The sequence below is a fragment of the Cnephaeus nilssonii genome (assembly GCF_951640355.1).
Source record: "Cnephaeus nilssonii genome assembly, chromosome: 11".
Classification (NCBI taxonomy): Eukaryota; Metazoa; Chordata; class Mammalia; order Chiroptera; family Vespertilionidae; genus Cnephaeus; species Cnephaeus nilssonii.
The window spans coordinates 92,353,231-92,378,032 of NC_137082.1; the positions used below are offsets into that span (position 1 = coordinate 92,353,231).

At 48.3% G+C, this 24,802-nt stretch overlaps 1 protein-coding gene across 1 annotated transcript; it reads right to left on the reverse strand.

The window, feature by feature from the left end:
- Positions 1 to 309: 309 nt before the first annotated feature.
- PSMA8 (proteasome 20S subunit alpha 8) lies at positions 310 to 24,802 on the reverse strand (the record flags this gene model as incomplete). The annotated part of the gene is made up of 7 exons (XM_079785135.1): positions 24,660 to 24,802; positions 16,804 to 16,930; positions 13,728 to 13,852; positions 7,836 to 7,958; positions 2,939 to 3,058; positions 2,587 to 2,649; positions 310 to 402 (listed from the first exon to the last, which is right to left on the reverse strand). The coding sequence occupies exons 1-7, from the start codon at positions 24,759 to 24,761 to the stop codon at positions 310 to 312; spliced, it is 753 nt and encodes a 250-aa protein (XP_079641261.1). The 5' UTR covers positions 24,762 to 24,802.

Sequence of the window (24,802 nt, forward strand, 5' to 3'; positions counted from 1 at the left end):
AAATTATTCATTTTTTTAATTAAAATTTTTCTTAATTTTCATACATGAAGAAATAAAACACTGGACAAGTTATAGAGTATAGTCTCAAGCTTATGTGGAATTATGACTGCTTTCAACAGTTACTAAAATATTTTCAAAGAAAACCTACATATTCTTGTATGTCTGTCCCTGTGATAGACTAAAGAGACTCACAAATCTGCAGTCTCAAAACAGCACATAACTACTAATGCAATGCCATAAACCAGCGTATTTCCCTTAAAACTCACTAAATAATTCTAAGCACAACAAAACATTAAAAGCGCTCAGTGTTCACAAAGTCTTCTTTGGTTTTTTCTTCTCTGCTTCTTCCTTTTCCTTTTCTATTGCAATGACCTGTAATTCAATTTCCTTGGCACTAAACATCTGAAAAGAAAAACAAATTAAACAAATTGCAATTATACCAAACATTTCTAAGTATTTACAATATGAAAAAAAACCTATTATCTATATATACAAAATCCCATCAACCGGAATGGCAGAACAACCTGTGGCCATAACATGCACTGCGGCAGCCAACCAGCCTGATCCAGGCCCTGATCAGACTCCCACTTGCCAGCCCTGGTCCCGATAAGGGTGTTGGAGGCTGATTGGGGGTGGGGCCAGCTGGCCAACCACCAGCGGCCCTCCTCCCACTGGCCCTGCCCCGGATCGGCCCCCCCACCCTGATTGGGGACAGGGCCGGCCAGACCTCACCTGTGCACAAATTCGTGCACCAGGCCTCTAGTATGTTATAAATTTCTATTAACTATTTATAACTTCAAATACATAATGAAGTGTTTCAAAGAATCAACAGCAATATACTTGTAACTATTATGAACAAAACCAGAACTCTACGACATTTCCACTACTGTTGTGCTAAAAGAGAAAGCAGGCAGAATGTGACATTGCATTACATATCCCACATCAAAATATAACTAAAACCATTTTAATGCAAGACTCACTCTGTTCATGAGCAAATAACTCATCACTGAACTCCACCCCCTCCTAACTGTGATTCTCTGAAAAGGTTTGACTGTTTTATCAGCTCATGGACTAGCCACAAGAGATAAGGAAAAGATGATTTGCACTGCTTATTTACATCTCCCTCATGGAATTCAAAGCAAAAATAATGTTTCTTTTATTTTATTTAAAGTAAAAAGATGGGAGCAAATTGCTCAAGGTCATACTGTTAAACAAACTGACCCGCTAGGACTTACATCCAGGTCTGTCCAACTCCAAAGCATGTGTCCTATTTGCCACGCAGCCTGTCCTGAGATACCATGTGGAAGGACACACACCGGCCTGCCACTCAAGAGGTAAAAACATGTGTGTAACTGTGTGTGTGTGTGTGTGCGCGCGCACATATGTGTGGGGCTGGAGAGGTGCCTCTGGTCTCTGGTTCTGTGTCCCTGCACTGTTGCATGTATGTCCTAGGCCCTTGGCAGCAGGGCTAATAGCCCAGCCCAGTTCCCATCTCCACATTCTATGCTCAGCAGCCTGATTACTATGTGCGGCCGTGTGGGGGAAGACCCAACCACACCCCTATTTCTCTAATTCACTGAAACTCTGCTGCTGGCCTAGCCTCACATCCCCATCCATTGGCTAACTAATAAAATATGGGGATGTGGTATCGTTACATCAACAAGAATTCCCTGCCCCAATCCAAAACAAAAACAAAACCCCACTCCACACCGCGCTCATTTCGACACTCCTTCCCCCGGAATGTTTTCCTACAACAAAAGGTGCACATAAAAGAATGCTTCCCATGCTTCGAGTGCTTTTGTGTACTCAGCTAGAGCGCTACCTGGCACACCACACTGTACAGCTCTACCTCAGGAACAGCAGAGAACCATGTTCTGAGTGCTCTCTAGCCAATGAATCCTCTATCATAAATTCAGAGCCCTTTATCACGTTGTTGTGAACCATTTATTTTGCGGCCCAGCAGTTGTTACACAAACAACAGTGCGAGACTCACCCAAAGAAACAGGGAAAGGGCACCACACGAGGTGTTAAAGTTTAAGTCACCAGTGGCTCAAGGCACTTTTAAGTGGAAAGTGTAGAAAACAGATAAAAACCAGTAGGCAGTCCAGACTAGGGGGAGGGTTTGTTGACATATGAAGACCACATGATGTGGGAGGCCTGGCGGGCCAGCAATGACATAAGTGGCAGCTGAATGACACTTGCTGGAAGCATATCTTGATTTTGGAAGATCTAAAAACATAGGAGGAGCAGCTGCTCTGTAAGGTGGCGGGAAGGACTCTCCATGGGGACCGTGCTGTGCTGATCCCTGACGTCTGACTCAGCAGGGTCCCTACCTATAAGGACACACACACACGGGGGAGTCTGTGCACGGGCCGCAGCGCCTCCGGGCCTCACAAAGGGCGAGGGAGGGGTGACTGCTCGCAACAAGCACATCACATTAGAGAGCCTTCGCCCCAGAAACAAACCAGAAGCTGCCATCACGTCGATGGTGCTCAGGGCGTTCAGGCTTATCATGAAGACGCAGGCGACGCATCTTAACTTCTGTCAGACACACTACCGACACTCTCCCCGTGGGGAGCGACTTACTTTCAAAGGTTGGTTTCTTCTCATGATAGCAAGGTCAATGTTCTTCCCACCGGACTGGACAACCTAATGTAGAACAAGTCGGTATTAGAATGACTTCGGGAAATTCTGTGTTTCCATAAGCAATGAAAGGACAAAAACCTCTGCTTTCCTGAATATCCTTTACTAGAGGCCTAGTGCACAAAATCCGTGCACTGGTAGGGTCCCTAGCCCTGCCGGCCAGGGCCTCCCGCTCTTCCCCCGGCTGCCTGCTGCCCTGCTGGCGGGGCCTCCTCCTTCCCCAGGCTGGCCCCGCCCCCTGGGTGAACTCCCAGATGAACTCCCGGCTTTTCTTATATAGGATTAGATCACTTACTTCTAGCAAAGCTCTTATTGCTAGTTTGATAGCTTCATTGTCGTTAGCTATAGCATCTTCTGTGTAATTCTTTTCTAGAAATTCTCGGACAGTTTTAGCACTTCGGCCTATTGCATTTGCCTTGAAAAATAGAAGATAACTCTTAATAATACTGCAATATGAAGGAATTTATGGTTACTAAGTGAAGTTTAAAGATTCAGAGTTTACTCCAGTATTTCTTAGCGTAATTGCAAAATGAAAATTGTAGGTTTGAAAACTTAGCAAACATTTCAACAGCTCATTGGTCACTACATGAATAATCTGTAGTGACGGCAGGAGTAATTTTCAGATATACCCATGTTTATACTGGCCATTGCGTTCTGTTGCTTTAATAGTTCCCAAGTTCTTGACCACCGGAATAGATTGAAAGAGCTGAAACTCTGTAAGAGGTGGGGAGGAAAGGAGGTGAGACTTTGCAGTATGGTGCAAAAGGAAGAAAAATGAGGGGAAAAAGAACATCAACGTGAAGAAAGCTGTTTACATGAATGGGACGGCGCGTCACATTTTACATGAATTATCTCATCCAACCCGACCATCCCCCAAACAGTTAAAGAGGTACCATTACTAACCCAGTTCAGGCGTGGGGAGAGAAGGGCGGGAAAGGTTACAGGGAGTTTTCTTAACCTCAACACGACTGACACGTGGGAACAGATCATTCTTTGCTGCGGGAGGGGCGGGCTGTCCTGTGACTGTAGGCTGTTGAGCAGCTCTGCCCGCTGATGCCAGCGGTGACGACCAAACGTGTCCTACCCCTCGCCAGGTGTCCCTGAGGGGACACACCACCCCATTTGTCACCGCTGGCATAAGTAATCATGCCTAATACCACATCGGGGTCACATGCAAACCAGCCCCCTTGTTCTGGCGCTTCTACGTGCAGTGACTGTGTGGTTCCGCACAGAAGACACATCCACCTGCGGGAAGTGGTTCCCGGGGGCGCGGCGGCGCGGGAGGGAGGGGGAGGCCACACGGGAAGCTCCGGTTGCGTGGAGCTGGCTGGCGGCGCGTGAGTGTTGTGCCATCACCGTCATTACTCCCACCTTTCACTTAAAACGTGAGCTGAAGCAAGTATGCTAACATGTTAGCACCTGTTTAAACCTGGTGAATACATGCATGTATTTATATTATTTTTGTGTTCTTAGGTATACGTCTGAAATGTCCCACTAAAAACAATCATTTCTTGCACTTAAAACTGTCCAGCTCCCACCTGCCCACCTTCACACGGAGTTCCATGCACTTGTGCCTATTTAGAGTCTCTCCTTTATGTCTTCCACTTTCCTCTACATCATCAAAATCCCCCTCTCCACCTTATCACTTTCATAAATGCATACATATTCCAAAACATTTCAGCCATTCTTACTTCTCTCTTTCACACCTTATATCCATTAAGCAAAGCCTCACACCGTTCCTCATCTTGCAAAATAAAACCAGCATCTAACCGCTTTTCACCAAACTCAAATCACCTATTTTTAAAAATGTATTTTTTTAATCGATTATTTGAGAGAGAGAAGTGAGAGGGTGAGAGAGAGAAACATCCATAACAGAGAATCACTGATCAGCTGCCTTCTGCACGCCCCTACTGGGGATGGAGCCCGAAACCCAGGCATGTGCCTGGACTGGAATCAAACCCAGGACCTCTTGGTGCATGGGGCAATGCTCAGCCACTGAGCCACACCGGCCAGGACAGGCACCTATTTTATTATATTGCCTGCATCCCTCCTTGCTCTCTCCATACATTTTTTTTTTCATAGATTTGTTTCATAGTAGCCAGAGGGATCCTTTAAAAAAAGCCACTTAATGTTCCTGCTTTGCTAAAACTGGCTTCCGGTCCTGTTCAGAGTCAAATGCACCATTTTGCAAAGGAGGGTGAGGAAGGCCCTCTGCGAGTCCCACTCCCGGCTCCGTGGACTCCTCTGCCATCTCATGTCCCACCTCTGCCCCTCTCTCCTCCTCCCACCTCTCCCCCCACACACAGGAAGCCGCCCTGCAGAGCATCTGCACTTGTGCCCCCCCCCCCCCCGCCCCCCCCCGGTCTGGGACCCCAGCCATGTCCAGCCTCTGCTCCCTCACTTCTCTCAGGCCTCTGCGCAAACCCTCTGCTTCCCAGACTCCCTCTTCAGAACCGCACCTCCTGCTCCTCCCTCCGCCCCAGGACTCTGCTCCTCCCAAGCGGTGCTGCTGAGGCTGCCACCGGGCAGGATCCATGGGCCTCTCGGTAGGAGCGCTCCTGGCTCAGCCGGTCTGAGGGGGCTGCTCCTGCATTCCCAGCTGCGCCGGGTGATGCCCATGCTGCGGCTCCTGGCCCACACCTGGGGACCCACACCTGGGGGCCCGCACCTCGGGGCCCGCATCTGGGGGCCCGCACCTGGAGGCCCGCACCTGGGACCCGCACCTGGGGGCCCACACCTGGAGGCCCGCACCTGGAGGCCCGCACTTGGGACCCGCACCTGGGGGCCCGCACCTGGAGGCCCGCACTTGGGACCCGCACCTGGGGGCCCGCTCCTGGGGGCCCGCACCTGGGGACCCACACCTGGGGACCCACACCTGGGGGCCCGCACCCGGGGACCCACACCTGGGGGCCCGCACCTGGGGGCCCGCACCTGGGTGGCATGTGTTACCACCACAGTCCACCATGCTGTACATTGACTTCTCTCCCCGCTGCCTCTAGCATGTGAGCGCTCGGAGAGTAGATGCCATGGCTATGCTCAGCGTCCACGCATATTACGAGCTTAATCCCGTTGCTGACTAAACGAAACCTGTATACTGTCAAGTCTTAAAAAAACACCTTCCTTGAACCCACATTCTCCTGTAGCTGTCGTTCATTTCCCTGCTCCCCTTTATAGCTAAACTTCTTAAAGGAGCCATCACCACCTCCTCCTTCTTACTATTCTCTCTCCTCAATGTTCTAACTTGACCATTTCAAACCTATGCAAAGTTGAAAGAACAATGAACTACCATGTACCTTTTTACCTAGATTCCTAAGTTATTAACATTTTGAGATATTTATTTTATCTCTCTCCATTTACCTACACACACATATGCATGCTTGTTTATGTTGAAGTTGAAGATGTCATGACATTTTGCCCCTAAATACTTCGATCAATTCCCTTAAAACAGGGATTTTAAAATATAACACTGTAGTTCCACATCCCCAAGACTTAAGGCTGATGCATACCATTGCCCATTGTGTTCAGTGTCTCTGGCTGTGACTGCTTCCCCATCGAGGAGCCAATCAAAGACCTCGGGCATTGTCTGTTTAGTCTCCTTTGAGCTAGGAAAGTCTCCTGGCTTCTTCTTCTTCTTTTTTTTTTTGTCTTTCAATGAACTTCTTTTTTCAGATCTTTTATTATTTTTTTTGTTTATAGTATTCCAGATATTTCCCATTTCCTCCCCGTCCCCCCTCCTCCCAACTCCTACTCCCCCCTTCCCCCCGTTTTTCACTACCCTATTGCCCATGTCCATTGACTTTGAAATAAAAAATGCTTCTCTGTGTGACCTCAGGGAGCAACCAAAATAAAATGGAAAATTACATAAACGTGGAAATTGTTATGAACCTGAAAGGAAGAGTGATGACGTAATGATCAATGCAAACAGAAGACAGCAGACGTCAACACATTCAGAGATTCCGTGTAACCGCTCGTCTGGTTTAGGGCAGAGGTGTGGAGGCGCAAGAAACCGCGCACATGTACAGGTGTCTCACCGGCAGGAACGAGCCTGGTATTAAGCTCAGAGCCTCTGACTGCCCATGAGATTGTGCAGGTGGCTTACAGGATGTGCGGCTAACACAAGGATCCAGATCTCTGTGGTAAGAATATAAGCCACTGTTTTACTGGATTTATAAAATAGTATGAGTATGGTCAGCTCAAATCAAAATACGTTACTTAATACAGGCTTAAAAACCAAGGCAAGATTTCCCAATTAATTTATCTGGATGTTAATAACAGTAAAATAAACTCTGCATAAAATTATTTTAAAGCCTAAGTATTTAAACTGTTTAAAAAATATTTTTATTGATTTCGGAGAGGAAAGGAGAGGAGAGACAGACAGAAACCTCAATGATGAGAGAGAAATATGGATCAGCTGCCTCCTGCACACCCCACACTGGGGGTGGAGCCCGCAACCTGGGCCTGTGCCCTGACCGGGAATCAAACTGTGACCTCCTGGTTCCTAGGTCGCTGCTCAGCCCGAGCCACGCCGGGCCCTGACAGGGCAGCATTTAAACGTTTAATAGTCAGCATCACTTAGACTGGATTGTGTGGTGTAGTCTTATTCTCACGTGTAAGAATATAGGAAACGTCACCTCTGAACACTGCCATGGTGGCGTCTGGCCTCGCTGTGGGCACCACGAGGCTGCAGTGCGCCGTTCAGCAAAGCCGGCAGCTGGCGCTGAACCAGGAACGGCGACTCAAAACAACCGAACCAACAGAAAGCTGCCTCCCAGGGGTCTGAGGGCGGCACTCGATGCACCGGCACCGGAATAAACTCGGTTTGGGCGCTCTGACTCGCGTTTGCAGGCTCTGTCATGCTTCACTAAGAGCAGAAGGACACACGCTTCTCCTCAGAGCAGAGCCATGTGGCGCGGTCGTCACTGGAGCATGGCGACGAGCAGGAACTGGGTATTCCTCACTTAGGTGTGTCACATCTTTCCACACGTAAAGGAAAAGCCCTGGGACTAAGAAGCCAGTGTTTCTGTCCACCAGAAGCCATCATAATGCCGACTAGCTGAACGGTTACAGAAAGTTCCTACCACCCTCGATATTTTAATGTAACATAACTTTCATCATGCCCTGGAAAGTGGTAAAGCGTGTACAGTGAAGACATCTACTCAACTTCTCTTACACGTTAAAAATGGATGCCTCACCTTCCAGGCGTGGTAGGTGCCAGAGGGGTCAGTCTGATACAGTCTCGGGATACCATCGTCGTCGAAGCCTACGATTAGGGCGGAAATGCCAAAAGGTCTTCGCCCGTTGCTCTGAGTGTATTTCTGAAAAAGAACATGTTTCGGTAGTTACTTGCACTATAGGCCATGCAAAGGCCACACTATTACTTATCATTCTGTATATCTCATTCTGTATATCTTCCCGATTCTCCTCCCTTACTTTCTGGACTAACCTCAAATCCATAATGAAAATTTAAAAAACGTACATAGTCTATAAAACCACATCCGAAGTTTACTTCTACATGGTTTACTGTGGTTTTCTATTGGCTGATGCACAGTTGGGTAACCTAACAAGACTGAGCCTTTGTAACACAGCAGAGAACCGTGTACCTCGCACCGTTTGGGTTCCTGGAAAGCTGGTTTTAGTTAGCTGTGCCTTAGATCCCTCCTCCATTACTGTGAGAGACACTACAATTGTTATCAAGCATTCTTACACGACACTACTGCTATCAAATCTTTTTCTTGGTACTATCATTGCCAAGTATATTGTCCACCGTATACTAAGTCACTCTACATAAAACCCAACCCAGACACTCTGTCAGCTCCAAAACAAGGAACTCTTTGTTTCTCTCCAAGAAAAAACGTGCTTTTTCCTCACAGTCAACAGGGCACTGGAAACCAATTGTGCTTTTCACCTGAGTGCCAGGATCTGAGCTCCATCCCGGAGTGGGACCCACACTCACCCTGCGCCTGTGCCCCTAGAATGCAGAGGGGTCCTGACAGGGAGCTGGAGGCCACCTGCAGGCAGCTCAGCAACGTGTGCAACACGGCGGCCCGACTAGCTTTACACCCAGCTTTCTCCTGGACGGGTCTAGCCCTGTATCTACTTAAAATGCCTACATCCTATTATGTATGTGTGTTAATAGCCAATTCAGATTATGGATGCAAATACCGGGCTACACAAACATAAACACACCTTTAAAGGAGGGTCTATGTCTTAATTTCTCTGTGTCTCCTAATGCTCCCAGATCACACTGACGTATGAAGAGGATGCTTGGCAAACACACCTCAGAGGACAGACCCTTCTACTTTATGTGCTTAGTCAACCGCTTTTTTTTTTTTTTTTTTTTTTTTTTTTTTTTTTTTTTTTTTTTTTTTTTTTTTTTTAAATTTCTTTATTGATTAAGGTGTCACATATTTGTCCTCATCCCCCCATTCCCATCCCACACCCCTCCCCTTGGATGCCCCAACCCTCTGTTGAACTTAAGCATTGGTTAGGCTCATATGCATGCACACAAGACCTTTGGTTGATCTCTCCCCCCTCCCCCCACCCTCCCCTATCCTCCCTCTGAGGCCCGATAGTCCGATCGATGCCTCCTTGTTTCTGGTTCTGTTCTTGTTCATCAGTCTATGTTGTTCATCATTTCCCCTAGATGAGCGAAATCATGTGTCACTATAGATATACTTATAAGAATTGAATGTGCGACGAGCAATAATAGTTATGCTGACAGGCAAATGAATCAGTCTGTAGTGAGTTTCTTTCTGGACCAACAGTTCTTTTGAGACCCAATATCAATGTCCACCGGTTCCCTATGAGTACATGTCGGCACTGACCCCTCAGCTCTGGATGGTGGACAAATGGTGGTAATGCAGGTCCGACTCCCTCTGGTTTGGTCTCGGCTGGACCCAGGGGCACTGCTTCACCCGGATCCAGGGGCCCACGGCCTCACCTGGACCCGGGGCCAGGCTCACCCGGATCCAGGGGCCCGCGGCCTCGCCCGGTCCCGGGGCCCAGGGCTCACCCGGCTCCAGGGGCCCGCGGCCTCGCCCGGACCCGGGGCCCAGGGCTCACCCGGCTCCAGGGGCCCGCGGCCTCGCCCGGACCCGGGGCCCAGGGCTCACCCGGCTCCAGGGGCCCGCGGCCTCGCCCGGACCCGGGGCCCAGGGCTCACCCGGCTCCAGGGGCCCGCGGCCTCGCCCGGACCCGGGGCCCAGGGCTCACCCGGCTCCAGGGGCCCGCGGCCTCGCCCGGACCCGGGGCCCAGGGCTCACCCGGCTCCAGGGGCCCGCGGCCTCGCCCGGACCCGGGGCCCAGGGCTCACCCGGCTCCAGGGGCCCGCGGCCTCGCCCGGACCCGGGGCCCAGGGCTCACCCGGCTCCAGGGGCCCGCGGCCTCGCCCGGACCCGGGGCCCAGGGCTCACCCGGCTCCAGGGGCCCGCGGCCTCGCCCGGACCCGGGGCCCAGGGCAGTCAACCGCTTTTTAAAGTGAAAGTAGCACATGCACATGGTCAGAACAATAAGTACCAAAGGTGTATCTAAAGCATCTCTCTTTTATCCCAGAACCCAGGGCCCTCCTCAGTGGCAACTTGACTTTTACAGACTTAAAATGTATCTATATATATAAAACCCTAATATGAAAGACTGAACGGCAGAACAACTGAACAACCGGTCGCTATGACGTGCGCTGACCACCAGGGGGCGTGTGTGGAACATGGCAAATGTCAGCAGCAGGCGGCAGAGTGCTGAACATGGTGGGCATTGGCCACAGCGGGATGGTGGAGCAGGTGAGCAGGGGCGCCAGACCAAGGCAGGGTGCTGGTCGCGGTCATCGGGGCGAGCCTCTGGTGGTTACTGATAATTCTTTGCTCCCGCGCACCGCAGTCCTGCCGGTGCTGGCCCCGCTCACACCTGCTGCCAGCGCTCAGCGCCGGCCCTGATCACTCGGCGCCGTCAGTGGGTGTGAGCGGCGGCTGCCGGCCCCGATCGCCCCTCAGGGCTTCTCCACCTGCCCCTGCTCCTGAGGGGCGATCAGAGCCAGCAGCTACCGGTGATGGCCCCACTTGCACCTGCTGCCAGCACCAGATCCGCTGCTCACACCAGCTGCCGGTGCCCGGCGCCGGTCCTGATAGCCACTGAGGGCTTCTCCACCTCCCCCTGCTCCTGAGGGGCGATTGGGGCAGCGGCCACCACTCGCACCCACTGCTGGCGCTGGCCCCAATCGCTCCGCCCCGTCAGCGTGTGGGAGTGGTGGCGGGAGTGGGCCTGCCAGCAGACAGGGGATGGGGGGGAGAGGGGCGGGTGGCTGAGGTGGGAGGGGCCGGGTGGCAGTGTGGAGGATGGGCCGAGACCCACCCGTGCCCACCGCAGCCTCACAGCTCACAGTTCCTTTCAGGATGCACGAATTCATGCACTGAGCCCCTAATCTATAATAATAAAAGTGTAATATGCTAATTAGACTAGGCAGCCGAACGTCCTTCTGGATGACCTTCCGGACGAAGCGGGGGCTGCGAGGGCCAAGCTCCTTGCACGAATTTCTTGCATCGGGTCTCTAGTGTTTCTATAATATTCTACACATAACCTTCATGTTTCTAGAAGAAAACCTAAAAATTACAATTGGGAATCTTGTATACACAATGTTCCACACCTTGTTTTTTGGTGGATACCTTTATAAACTCTGGAAAAAGCAGAGCAAATAAAAAAAGCAAAAGAAATATAAAAATGTTGGACTTTCCTGCAACATAAATTAAATTTTAAAAATAGGGCAATTTAAAAATAAGTATGTAATTTAAAACTTTAATATATAGAAAGTATGGTCTATAAAAAAATCTCTATGTGGACAGATGGTAAAATCCAGCCAGAAAGTGTTCTAAATGTTTTAAATGTATTAAATCATTTAATCCAACTCAACAGAGTAGGTATTCCTGTAATGCTCATTATATAAATAAGAAAATTAAGGCAAAACAGGCTAAATAGTTGGCCCAAAGCACTAACTATGTTATACTTCTTGGCAAAATAAAAGAAAAATGAGAAACCAGTGCTAATGATCCTTCAGGGGTACACTTATACATTGTTCATTGCATAGTAAAAATTGGTTCAATTTTTTCAGAAAGTAATTTAGCTATATATAACAAAAGTCTTAAAACCAATTATAATCTTGCCCAGCCCGGGTGGCTCAGTGGTTGAGTGCTGACCTATGAACCAGAAGGTCACGGTTCAATTCCTGGTCAGGGCACATGCCTGGGTTGCGGGCTCCATCCCCAGTGTTGGACATGCAGGAGGCAGCTAATCAATGATTCTCTCTCATCATTGCTGTTTCTATCTCTCTCTCCCTCTCCCTTCCTCTCTGAAATCAATAAAAGTAAATTTTAAAAAGACCAATTATAATCTAAAAAAAACCCCAATATAATTTAAAAATAATAAAATTTGTTTCAAAGATAATGTTATTAAAGTAGCAATTTGAGAACTAGCAAGTGAGAAAAGAAATGAGAAAATGAAATAGACTAGAAACATCCTAAATAATTATGGATAGCAACTAACATCAATTTTACAGGCATACCTCTGAGACACCATAAGAAAGAGAGTATCACAATAAAGTAAGTCTTAATTATTTGTTGGTGGAGTGTCGTACTTTCAATCCTATATAATAAAAGCCCAATATGCTAAGTGTCTGGTTTACCAGTCAGTCTTTCAACCAATCAAAGCGTAATATGCTAATGTATGCTAAGGCCGCTCAACTGCTCTCTATGATGTGCACTGACCACCAGAGGGCAGACAGTTGACTAGTAGGTTAGCTTGCTGCTGGGGTCCGGCTGATCGGGACTGAGTGAGATGGGCTGGACATGCCCTGGAGCCCTCCCACGGTCCCTCCCTGGCTGGCCAACCTCCCGCGTCCCTCCCCGGCCCTAATCGTGCTCTCTCACAATCCAGGACCCCTCGGGGGATGTCAGAGAGCCAGTTTCGGCCTGATCCCACAGGCCAGGCTGAAGGACCCCACTGGTGCACGAATTTGTGCACCGGGCCTCTAGTTTATAATAAACACAACATCTGTAAAGTGCAATAAAGTGAGGAACAATAAAAGGAGTTCTGCCTGGCCCTAACCGGTTTGGCTCAGTGGATAGAGCGTCGGCCTGCGGACTGAAAGGTCCCAGGTTCGATTCTGGTCAAGGGCATGTACCTTGGTTGCGGGCCCATCCCCAGTAGGAGGTGTGCAGGAGGCAGCTGATCGATGTTTCTCTCTCACTGATGTTTCTAACTCTCTATCCCTCTCCCTTCCTCTCTGTAAAAAAGCAATAAAATATATTTAAAAAAATAAAGGAGTTCTGCCTGTATAGAGTTATATAAGGATTTCATTGACATATACAAAAGCACATAAAATAATAAGTGAAAAACATATTTGTACACATTATGATTAGACTTAATATTAATGTACCTACTCATGGATTCAGAAGTAATACCTGAACACTATCAGTTGTGTTTAGGTTTGTAAGTGGAAGAATCATGGGTATTTGCTTTGGTAAACTCTAAAAATTGGTGCTCCTTACTCAATCTCCAGAAGTGAAGAAATCCCCTTAAAAGATTAGATTGCTTGCTCTTTTTTATCCCATATAATAAAAGGCTAATATGCAAATCGACCAAATGGTGGAATGACTGGTCGCTATGATGTGCACTGACCACCAGGGGGCAGACGCTTAATGCAGGAACTGCCCCCTGGTGGTCAGTGTGCTCCCACAGGGGGAGCGCCACTCAGCCAGAAGTCGGGCTCATGGGGAGCAGGCCTAAGCTGGCAGTTGGACATCCCCCGAGAGCTCCCAGACTGCGAGAGGGCGCAGACCAGGCTGAGCATCCCCCCCCCACAGTGCACGGATTTTATGCACCGAGCCTCTAGTTTTAATATAATCCCCACAACTGATACTGATTGAGATTCCTAGTGATCAAACCAATCCATTCCGCTGCAGTAACAGTGTGAGTATGACGTGTGAAAAAGAATAAAGAACTCAGTAGATTTCATGGACTGACTGACTGAAGTATTTGCATGACTAGACCTGAAATAGTAAAGGAGAAACCTGAAGCCGTTTGTTGCTCTCTGGGCTTACCTGTTTTAAGGATGCTATGAAGCGCGTTATATACTCGACGGTGACGGGGTCCTCAACGGTGAGCTTATGGCTTTGGCACTCCACACGGGCTCTGGTTATCACCACTCTCGCATCAGCAGTCAGTCCTATAAAAGTCGGTGAACCATTACAAGAAAGAAGGCCTTTTTAATGTCAAAGGGTTTTAGCTACCACAAAATCTTCCTTATAACGTCCTTTGTTTTCCTCAGTATACGTCCATTATAAAGACTAAAATTCTTTGTGAATCCCTTACCTGACATTCTGATTTACTTCCTTCAGGGCTTAACTTAACGCATTCTTACTTACTTTTTAAAGAAAATGACTTCAAAGAATAACGGTTAAACACTAATGTTAAGTAAACTATTTCCCAAATATTAAAATGGTTTCATTCATAGTAGATGGGTTGGTTGTTAGGGTTTATTAAAAATAATTTTTTAAAATCTCTGTAGTCACATTTTTTAAAACCTTTTCAGGGGGAGATATCAATGGCAGACTGTTCAAAGGTTGATGGGCTATCCTGGATTCCAAAACCAATATACTGATTACCTAAACCATGAAGTAAGCTGGATTTCTTATGAAAACAATGTACATTACATTTCATTATCAAACACATATCCACTGAATTCAAACTTCATTCAATGTAACCGTGAAATATTTCTCAGCATTTTGTCTAAGATTAAGGATTGGAAAATAAAACATGTTAAACCAGAAAAAGCAAACATGCCTTGCTTTTATCATACCAAAACATCCTGTAATTAACTCCTCACTTCTATAAGGAACTACAGTAACTGCCCCAGAAGATGCAATGCATGGGAACATTTCTATTACATTAAGACTTCTTTGGCCGAAACCGGTTTGGCTCAGTGGATAGAGCATCGGCCTGCGGACTGAAAGGTCCCAGGTTTGATTCAGGTCAAGGGCATGTACCTTGGTTGCAGGCACATCCCCAGTGGGGGTTGTGCAAGAGGCAGCTGATCGATGTTTCTCTATCATCGATGTTTCTAACTCTCTATCCCTCTCTCTTCCTCTCTGTGAAAAATCAATAAAATATATATTAAAAAAAAAAAAAAAAAGACTTCTTTGGCGTTTGACCTTTCCATGGCCTATGGTTTCTTTCCCCACGCTCTTCAAACCACATGCCCAAAAGGTCATTCAGAGTCTTTGAAACATCCCTTTCTCACCTAACCCTCCGTATGTGTGGTCACAGACTCTTGTTCCCCTTGTTAGCCCTGGTTGGGGCATGTGCAGGAGGCAACCAATCGATGTGTCTCTCTCATGTGGAAGTTTCTGTCTCTCTCTCCCCACCCACTCTCTCCGTAAATCAATGGAAAAAATATCCTCAGGTGAGGATTAAAAAAGAAAAAGAAAAAAAGAAATGGAAAAAGACTGATTTAGTTTATCCTATGATTTAAAAGCTTCACTCATTTACAAAATGTGATCAGAAAGGAGATTTCTAAGTATTGTCCATTTACAATATATATGATCCAGAAGTAGAGAAACATAAAAGCATACTTAGAAAGTAGTATTAAACTGATTCAGAGACAAGTTTGCCAAACCATATGAGTATCATAGTTGTGTGTGTTTTTTTAACATAATAAGCAACAATTATACTAATCAATACTAAATGACTAGGAAAAAGAGAACAAATTCTGTTTAAAGATAGTATTGAGCCCTAGCTGGTTTGGCTTAGTGAATAGAGCATCGGCCTGCGGACTGAAGGGTCCCAGGTTCGATTTGGGTCAAGGGCACATGCCTGGATTGTGGGCTTGATCCCCAGTGTGGGGTATGCAAGAGGCAGCCGATCAATGATTTTCTTTCATCACTGATGTTTCTATCTCTCTTTCCCTCTCCCTTCCTCTCTGAAATCAATAAAAATATATTTTGAAAATATAGTATTGAAATTTCACTTTGTTTATAAATAAGCAATTATAGAATGAGTCTCAGTCCAATGCTTTTAAATTTATGCCACAAACTTACATTGAAGCTATCATATTGTAAAATTTCTACTATTCAATGGCATTCCACATGGCACATGAAATCATTTTTTTCAAATTCTTCGATTTTTCCCCCTAAGGCCTGTTTTTCAAGCATTAAAAATATAATAACATCAACAAAAGAATGTGATTTTTTTCAAAATGGCACTGTATTTCTTTCTGATATGTGCTCTGATATGTACCTGTTATTCCCCACCAGAGGGAATAAGGGGTACCAGGTAATTCTATACTTTAGAAACAGAACTGTATCATACATAATCTTTTGTAACTTACTATTCTTAATATATGTTATGGATACTTTCTCATGTCAATACATACATTCTACCACCTCCTTTTTTAACTGCCACTAAATACTATCACTACTACTACTAATGTTGTAGTTTATGCTGAGTGAAAAAAAGCCTGTATTAAAAGGTTTTATGCCATATGATTCCATTCATACAGCATTCTCAACATGAAGAGATGGAGAAGAGAATAGCTTACTGATCGCCAGAGGTTAGTGATACGCAGGAGGGGGAGCATGGGTAGGTAGTCTTGTGGTAATGTAAGAGTTGTGTTTCTTGATTGTGGTGATGGTACATGAATCTATACATGTGATAAGCCCAATAAAACTACACACACATGCAAATGAGTGCATGTAAAACTGGTGAAATCTGAAAAAAATCTGTGGCTTGTAACAATGTCCATTTACTGGTTTGAAGATGTTACCCTTGGGGAAAACTGGGTAAAGGATAAAGGGGACTACTTTGTTTTTTTTTTTTTCTAATTTCCTGATCTAAAGTTATTTCAAAATAAAAAAATTAAAAAGAAAACAGCTACCTAAAATTACAATTAAGATAATATAATGTATACCTTCTGACATTTATGTTTTATCAAAACTATCAGAAATCCTGGTTTACAGAGCTGTGATTTTTCCAGAAAAGACAGGGTATACTGTTGTGTTTAATGAGAAATGGAGCGAGCTCCGTATGTTGTATGAATACAGCAGCACACAGCTGTGGGGGGACCACATGTGTGACCACTGCACAGGATGCTCTGTATCGTCCCTGTAGGCCCCCGGGTACCTGCAAAAGCCATGCAGACGTGGTCGTCCAGGGCACAGATTTTCCTCACAGTTCGTTCATCTTGAAGCTTGGCGACTGATTTCTTTTCTACCCCAAGTACAACTATATTGGTACCACGAATTCCAACCTGTCAAATCATTCAAAAATAGAATTAGTTGTCAGTTTTAACATTAAATCAAGTTATCCTAACACATGCCTTACAGAAAAACGCTCTTCCTTAAACATTCAGGAAAACCGAGAAAGCAGACTTCTAAGAAGACAGCTGCGTAGACCCTGGCTTGCTGAAGTCCGTTACTCAAACTCAAGGCAAAGAAGATACACAGCTGGAAGCTGGAAGACTATCCCGCAAATGCTGAAACTACGAGCAGCTTACTCTCAGACAATACACTGAAGAGCTGCTATCTAAACACAGAACATGGACCATGTGGGGTCCTTCCAGAGGGCAGGCAGCACCGGCACCGCTGGTAGAGCAAGCATGGAAGGCTAAGTGGACACATCTATGTCTGTCCCCATCTGGAGGACAGGGATTGGAGGTCACAGCAGCCGAGAGACAGAGCAAATGCCCGCCCCCCGGACCACTGAGAAACAAAGCCTCAATCTAACTGGAATACAACAACAAGAATCCACTGCTCCGCCCTCCGCCCCTGCCCGGGGAAGGGATGGGGAAAGTCTCACAAATAATGGGTAAGGGTAGGAGTTCTTCTGAGGAAGCGGCCCTAGTCTTAGGGCCTCAAGCGTAACCTGTGAGAATGTAATTCTGTATCACAGCAGTCATCTTCTATTCCGCTATTGGTATTTGTGACTGCCTGTGGCCAAGTGTGATCAGATGGTCCTGTTTTATACAACACACCCAGGCAAAAAGGTGTATTCTGAAATTCATATTCTTTTAAAAAAGTTTTTGATTGATTTTAGAAAGAGAGAGAGAGAGAGAGAGAGAGAGAGATTTGTTGTCCCGCCCACTCATGTATTTCCTGGCCGATCCCTGTATGTGCCCTGACCAGGGGATTGGACCTGCAACCTTGGCGCATCGGGACGACATTCCAAGCAACCGAGCGACGCAGCCAGGGCGTGACTTAGCGTTCTTGAAGTGAAAACACAGAACAGGGTAAATGCAGACCTACACCTGCGATTACATCTTTTAATTAAACAAAACACTCTTTCAATTAAATAGGTAACGTATGACAGCTTTTGTTCTAACTGTCCCCTCACTCCATTCAAGTCATTCAAGGCCAAGAGGCCTTCCCTAACCATCCTCTCTGCTGAGCCCTCCCTCCAAGTCCCACCTCCTATGAGAGACATGCTGACCTTCACACCCTACAGGGACCATGCCTTCTTATCGAGTCGTGGGCATTACAAGTTAACATATATTAGGACTCAAAGAAAATCTCAGTATTTCCCCCCAATTGAAATAAATCCATTTAAATTCAGGGATCACGAGGTAACACAATAAGCTTTATAACTCTCACCGACACAATTGTCCGCTAAACAGAGACGTTAAAGCTGCCACAGGCTGGGTCACGAGTGTGCCGCCCCCGCAGGCAGCGCCACAGCCCGGAGCTGTGGGCAGAGCTCCCTGCCAAGGGCTGAGCGACAGTGGCCCATCCATCCCAGGGACGGCGGGAGGGGGGGGGGAGGGAGAGGAGGGAGGGGGAGGGAGGGGGAGGGAGGGGGAGGGACGGCGGGAGGGAGGGCGGGAGGGGAGGAGGGAGGGCGGGAGGGGGGGGGAGGGAGGAGGCATTTTGTAAATAATTTTTTTCTTTCCAAAGAACAAAACACAACAAACCTGCCCCCACACACTCTCTCGAAAATGCTTGCAACGGAAGTCCCAATACCAAAGGCTTTGGATGTGGACAAAATTATGCTCAGAAGAAAATTCATAATCTCACTTTATAAAATCAAATTAAAAATTAATTCAAGAAGTTAAAAAAGCGATAAAAATATTTAAGCTCAGCTCAAGGGGAGAAATAAGGAAAAAGCAGAAATTAATGACTAGAGAGAAAACAACAAATTGATAATACCAAAAGACAGTTTTTTAAAGAAATAATTTTTTAAATGTCTTAGTTAAAATAGCCAAAAGGCAAAAAGAGTAAAGGAAACATTCCACGTGGGGAAAAGTAGGAATTTGAAAATCATGCACCTAATAAATTTGAAAATCTGACTGAAAGGACAAACTAGAAAAATAAAGAAAACTGCCCATGCTGACTCAAAAACAGAAAGACTGGGTCTCACCAACAGGAGCGGGGAATTCACTGCGGGGGGGGGGGGGGGGGGGGAAGGGGTGTAAGATGGAGCAGCCTCAGGGAGCAGCAGTGAGGCAATGCCTTACAGAACTGACCGGCAGTGACCTATGACCCAGTGACGGCACACGTGGAGATTCCCACTGATGTCCACACGGAAGCCTGCTACGCACGGGCACCGCATCTCTCTTCAGAGCAGCGCCGTGCGGGACACCACCCAATGCCCGCACCCAGGGCCCGCTAAGCGGCGATGCACCCAGACCATGGACACCACCCGGCAGCCAAACGGAGGCTGCGACCCCGGAGGGATCTCCAGGGCAGAACGCGAATCCCCAAGGGTTCAGACTATGACACCACGCCTGACGTCTGACACGATAAAATATTAGGGATGAAGACAGAGGAGGGTGCCAGAGAGTAGGGCTGCGGCACCGGGAGGAGGGTGGGGAGGAGGGTGAAGAGGCGGGTGTGGTCACAGAGGAGCGGCAGGGGACTCCCCGGAGCTGGGCACTGTCCGGTGTCCTGCCTGTGGACACACGAATACACACAGGCAATAAAACATGGCAGAACTCGATGTACACACAACGGACTACAAGCAGAATGGAGAAATCTGGGTAAAATAGGTGGCTTTTATCAATATCAATATCCTGATTGAACCATAGTTTTGCGAAATGTTACCACTGGTAGAAAATGGCCAAAGTATACAAGTTTCTTACAACAGCATATAAATCTGCAGTGATCTCAACAAAACTTCAATGAAAGTATTCCACTGGGGCCTTGGCCAGTGTGGCTCAGTTGGTTGGAGCATCGTCCCGCACACCGAAAGGTGGCAGGTTTGATTCCCAGTCAATGCACATACCCAGGTTGTGGGGTCCTGGGTGCATGTGGGAGGCAACCGATGGATGTTTCTCTCTCTCTCTCTCTCTCTCTCTCTCTCAAATCAATTTTAGAAAAGTATTCCATTAGGAAGGGGGAAATGTTGGGAAAGATAAAAAAAAAAATAGTAAAATGGTGACAACTGTTGGAGCTGGTGTACAGAGGTTCACTATACTATACCCTTTATACATCTCTTTTTGTTTGGAATATCTACATATTTAAAACCCTATTATGCAAATATACTGATCTGCAGAACAATCAAACAACCCAACAGCTGGTCGCTATGATGTGCGCTGACCGCCAGAGGGCGCGCATGGAACAAGGTGGGCGTCAGCTGTGGCGGGATGGTGGAGCAGGTGAGCGGGGTCACTGTCATCAGAGCAAGCCTCTGGTGGTTACTGAAAATTCTTCCCTCCCGCGCACCGTGGTCCCGCCCGGCACTCGCACCCGCTGCCAGCGCCACTGCATCTGCTGCTGGCGCCGGCACCAATCACTCTGCGCCGTCAGCAGGTGCGAGTGGTGGTGGCAGGAGTGGGGCTGCCAGCAGACAGGGGACCAGGCCGTGGTGGGAGGGGCTGGGGGGGGCGCAGAGGATGGGCCGAGACCTGCCCCTGTGCCCACCGCAGCCTCGCTGCCCACAGTTCCTTCCAAGGTGCATGAATTTGTGCACCGGGCCCCTAGTTCTATAATAAAAAGTTAAAAATAAATCAAATTAACCTAAAAAACAAATAAACCTCAACTTTATCTGCTGGTTTTATCTCACCAGCATTGAAACATATGCTCAAGTCGCTCTCATATTAAACAAAATCTTCAAGACCACGTCCCTTCAATCCTGCCTTTTTCACTCAATTCTTTAAAAGCCAAATATTACCATCACCCCTCAGCTCACAGCAATGTGGTGTTTACCCCACCTCCTCCCAGAGGTTAGCCAAAGTAGACTATCCACAGGTCACTGAGCGCCTCCAGGTTGGAGGCTCGCTTGTACGCAGTCTGTGTAGTCTATCGTCTACTTTTCCCTTCTCGAGTGAAGAAGAGTATTCAATACTCATGTGCTTGCCCGTCAGCATAGGTTTTAGAAGGGGTGGAGGGGGGTAGGGGAGGATACACTAGATAGTAAGCTCCCATTGTCAGAAGTGGAGTCTAACTTTCTATGAAACACGAGGGCCCACAACCACACTTGGCAGGTGCAAGTATTCACCAAAAATGTCTTGAAATGACTGTGCTGGGAAACCATAGACAACATTGAAGGAAAAAGAGAAGACAAAGCGATAGTCAGTAATAATAGCTGCCATTTACTTGCTGTGAACCCAACACTGTGCAAGATACGAACACGTGTTATTGCTTCATGCAACTGTCACGGACCCCGTGGAGGCGGTGCCGTTTTGGTGCCTAGTTTACTGTTCAAGAAACTGAAGCTTAAAGACGTTAATTGTCTGATTCCACGTGCATGGTAATGACAGCTAACTAACAGACACATTTTACTGAACAAACTGCACGATGCAATGCAAAAAGCAGAGGCTTTGGAACAAGAAAAATGTAAGTGTGGACACGGCTCCATCAGCGTTTAGCGGGGTACCTTCATCAAACTATGGAAGCTCTGAATTACAGATTCCACATCGATAAGAAGGGGATTAAACACTCTCCTTAACATTAGGTCATGTACAAAAATACCTGATACTAAGTAAATGTTACTTAAATGTTCGTTTTCTTTCCGCCCAGCCTCTCCACGGTACACTGTGTAGTAGAATCACAAAACACACCGTCTAGATTCTCACAGACCTTCCGGTCCAGCTGCGAGAGTCTGTTACAGACCCCTGAAATGAAAGGGGATGCGAGGCCAAGCAGCACATGCTGTGTGGCGCTCTGTGTTACAGATTATAAACCCAGAAGCGAAGGATCCGCCATGAGGGGCGTGGGTCGGAGATGGCTTCACGAAGGAGCCTGCGTGACCCGGGAGGAAAAGGAAAGCGAGAGGGCGGCACAAGAAGTGTTTCCCCCCCTCCTCCCCTCCCCTCCCGAGGGGCAGAGCTGGATCAGTGAGACCTGGAAGCTGCCCTCCACTGAAGAGGGTGGGGAAGGTTCTGGAAGACTTTGATGGTCAGACGGTGGAGCTGAGCTTTGATAAAGTAGGAAATGTGGAGCTAATAGCAGGTTTAGGGTCAGGGAAAGGACAGAAGGAGGAATGATAATAAGTCGTATCTTTTTCATGAGAATATTAGGAAGGGTTCCTATTTGTCCCAAGGAGAAAGGTATTACCTCTCCAAAATGTTATTCAAAGATGGTTTTCATTTATAGAAAAGGGAGCTAACAGAAAGGAAACAGGACTCATGTCTCACTTCGGCTGGAAAACCATCGCCGAGAAGGAGGTGAAACCCACGCCTGTCATTGTGGCCCGTGTACTTGTTGTCTGACTAAATAACAGCACGTTCACATACTGGTCAGAACTGGTTAACGGTGGCTTATGTATACCCATCCCATCAAATGTCATTTATAGACAGATTATTTTGTGACACATTTTAATAAACAACTGTCAGTGTAAACTTGACCCCATGGAAAAGGTCATGGCACGCTCAAGGAAACACAGGAACTCCATACAAAGATGCAAACTGTAATTTCAGAATCCTGAAACAAAACCGTCTCATCCTTCCGATGTATCTTTAGAAGTGCCCACTCCAGGTATTTTTATGTCCTTCCCCCTTTACAGCTCATTACAAGGAGCCATCCATCAGTTCTATGGCGTTCTAAAACATTCTAACGGAGCCGCCGGTTTCTCATCACACCTCGTCTTCTCCCATTACTCCCTCTGTTGCAGGCTCTAAGCTTGGGTGTTATCTTCTAACCATCTGCTTCATGCCATGCTGGGGATTAGAGAACTTTTGTTTTTATCAAGATGGTACCCTTTTGGTTTAAGCTGCATCAGACTTTTCTTAAATTTACAATTCTAAAGAAAATTACTTACAAAAAAGAAGCAAAACTAGTGGGCCCCATTAAATAGAAAAATACTTTTAAAACTAATAAGATTCTTTCCAGTGTTTTTTTTTCTTTACCATTTACCTTTGATAGATTTGTAATAAAATTGAATTATTTCCTCCCATAACTAAGTTGGTATGGAAAGCGAGACAAAATACAGACACCGCTACATTTAGAAATGACTGTGCCTTCTCAGAGCTGGTGTCTCAACTTCCAAAATGCACAACCAACGGCCTCAGGAAATTTGAGAGATTAAAAAACCCCGGTCCTTCTGAGTTGAAGGCTAGGACTTGGAAGATTTGGGATAATCCATCTTTGGTCACCAGAGCATTTTTGTCATTTTAATTTTTATAAAACATAAAGTTATTAAACATAAACTAAAACTTGGCAGGAGCATTACAGCTACCCTGAGTATTTAAGCGTTTTTCAGAAATGTGGACAGGTCAATTTAAACAAGGGCATCATCTCTCCAAGACTTTCAGAATTATTTAAAAATCACACACACACAGAGGAGATGGTGGGGGCCGAGTACCAGACATGGGGTGCACACATTAGGACAATGCTTTAACAAGCGAGAGTAATCCTCGCCACAGGGTTTCCTCTTACGGTGACCGAGTCTGTGCTTCAGGCCGCGATCGGCCTTAAATCCTTATTATAATCCCAGTGAGGGCCGCCCCCCGGGAGGAGCCTGCTTCCCGCGGCCAGTGACCCCAGGAGGGGCCCGTGCACCCCAGGAGGGGCCCGCACCCCAGGAGGGGCCTGCACCCCAGGAGGGGCCCGCACCCAGGAGGGACCCACACCCAGGAGGGGCCGCACCCAGGAGGGGCCCGTGCACCCCAGGAGGGGCCCGTGCACCCCAGGAGGGGCCCGTGCACCCCAGGAGGGGCCTGCACCCCAGGAGGGGCCCGCACCCAGGAGGGACCCACACCCAGGAGGGGCCGCACCCAGGAGGGGCCCGTGCACCCCAGGAGGGGCCCGTGCACCCCAGGAGGGGCCCGCACCCAGGAGGGGCCCGTGCACCCCAGGAGGGGCCCGTGCACCCCAGGAGGGTCCGCACCCAGGAGGGGCCCGTGCACCCCAGGAGGGGCCGCACCCAGGAGGGGCCCGTGCACCCCAGGAGGGGCCCGTGCACCCCAGGAGGGGCCCGTGCACCCCAGGAGGGTCCGCACCCAGGAGGGGCCCGTGCACCCCAGGAGGGTCCGCACCCAGGAGGGGCCCGTGCACCCCAGGAGGGTCCGCACCCAGGAGGGGCCCGTGCACCCCAGGAGGGTCCGCACCCAGGAGGGGCCCGCGCCCAGGAGGGGCCCGTGCACCCCAGGAGGGGCCCGGCCCGCGTGCCGGAGGCCGAACGTGTCTTTCCTATTCTCGCACTGCGTGAGTTGTCGCACAGCCGGATCCTGAAACACGCACGCACGCACAGACGCAGCACGTACACACGCAGCACGTACGCGCACACCACACACGCACACACAAGCACGTACACACGCACGGCGCGCACGCAGCACGCACGCCCCCGGCTGTCGTTAGACAAAGGCGGGCGCACACAGGGCTGTGAAACCCGCCCGCGGGGACCATCCTGGCCGCGAGTCCGCGTCCTCGCCCTGACGGCAGGCACGGCGCCTCGTACGGGGCCCCCTGTCCCCCCCCCGCCCCCCTCCCGGTCCCCCCTGTCCCCCAGGCCGCGTGGGCCCCCTGTCCTCCCCCGCCCCCCCTAACCCTGTCCTTCAGGCCACGTGGCGCCGCGGGGCCGGAGCCGAGGGCCGGCGGGGCGCTCACCGCGGTGGAGCCCTTCTTCACCGCCTCCTGCGCGTATTCCACCTGGAACAGGTGCCCGTCCGGCGAGAAGACGGTGATGGCCCGGTCGTACCGCGACGCCATCGCAGGCCTCGAGGAACCGCTCCGCCACGTGCGAGCCGGAA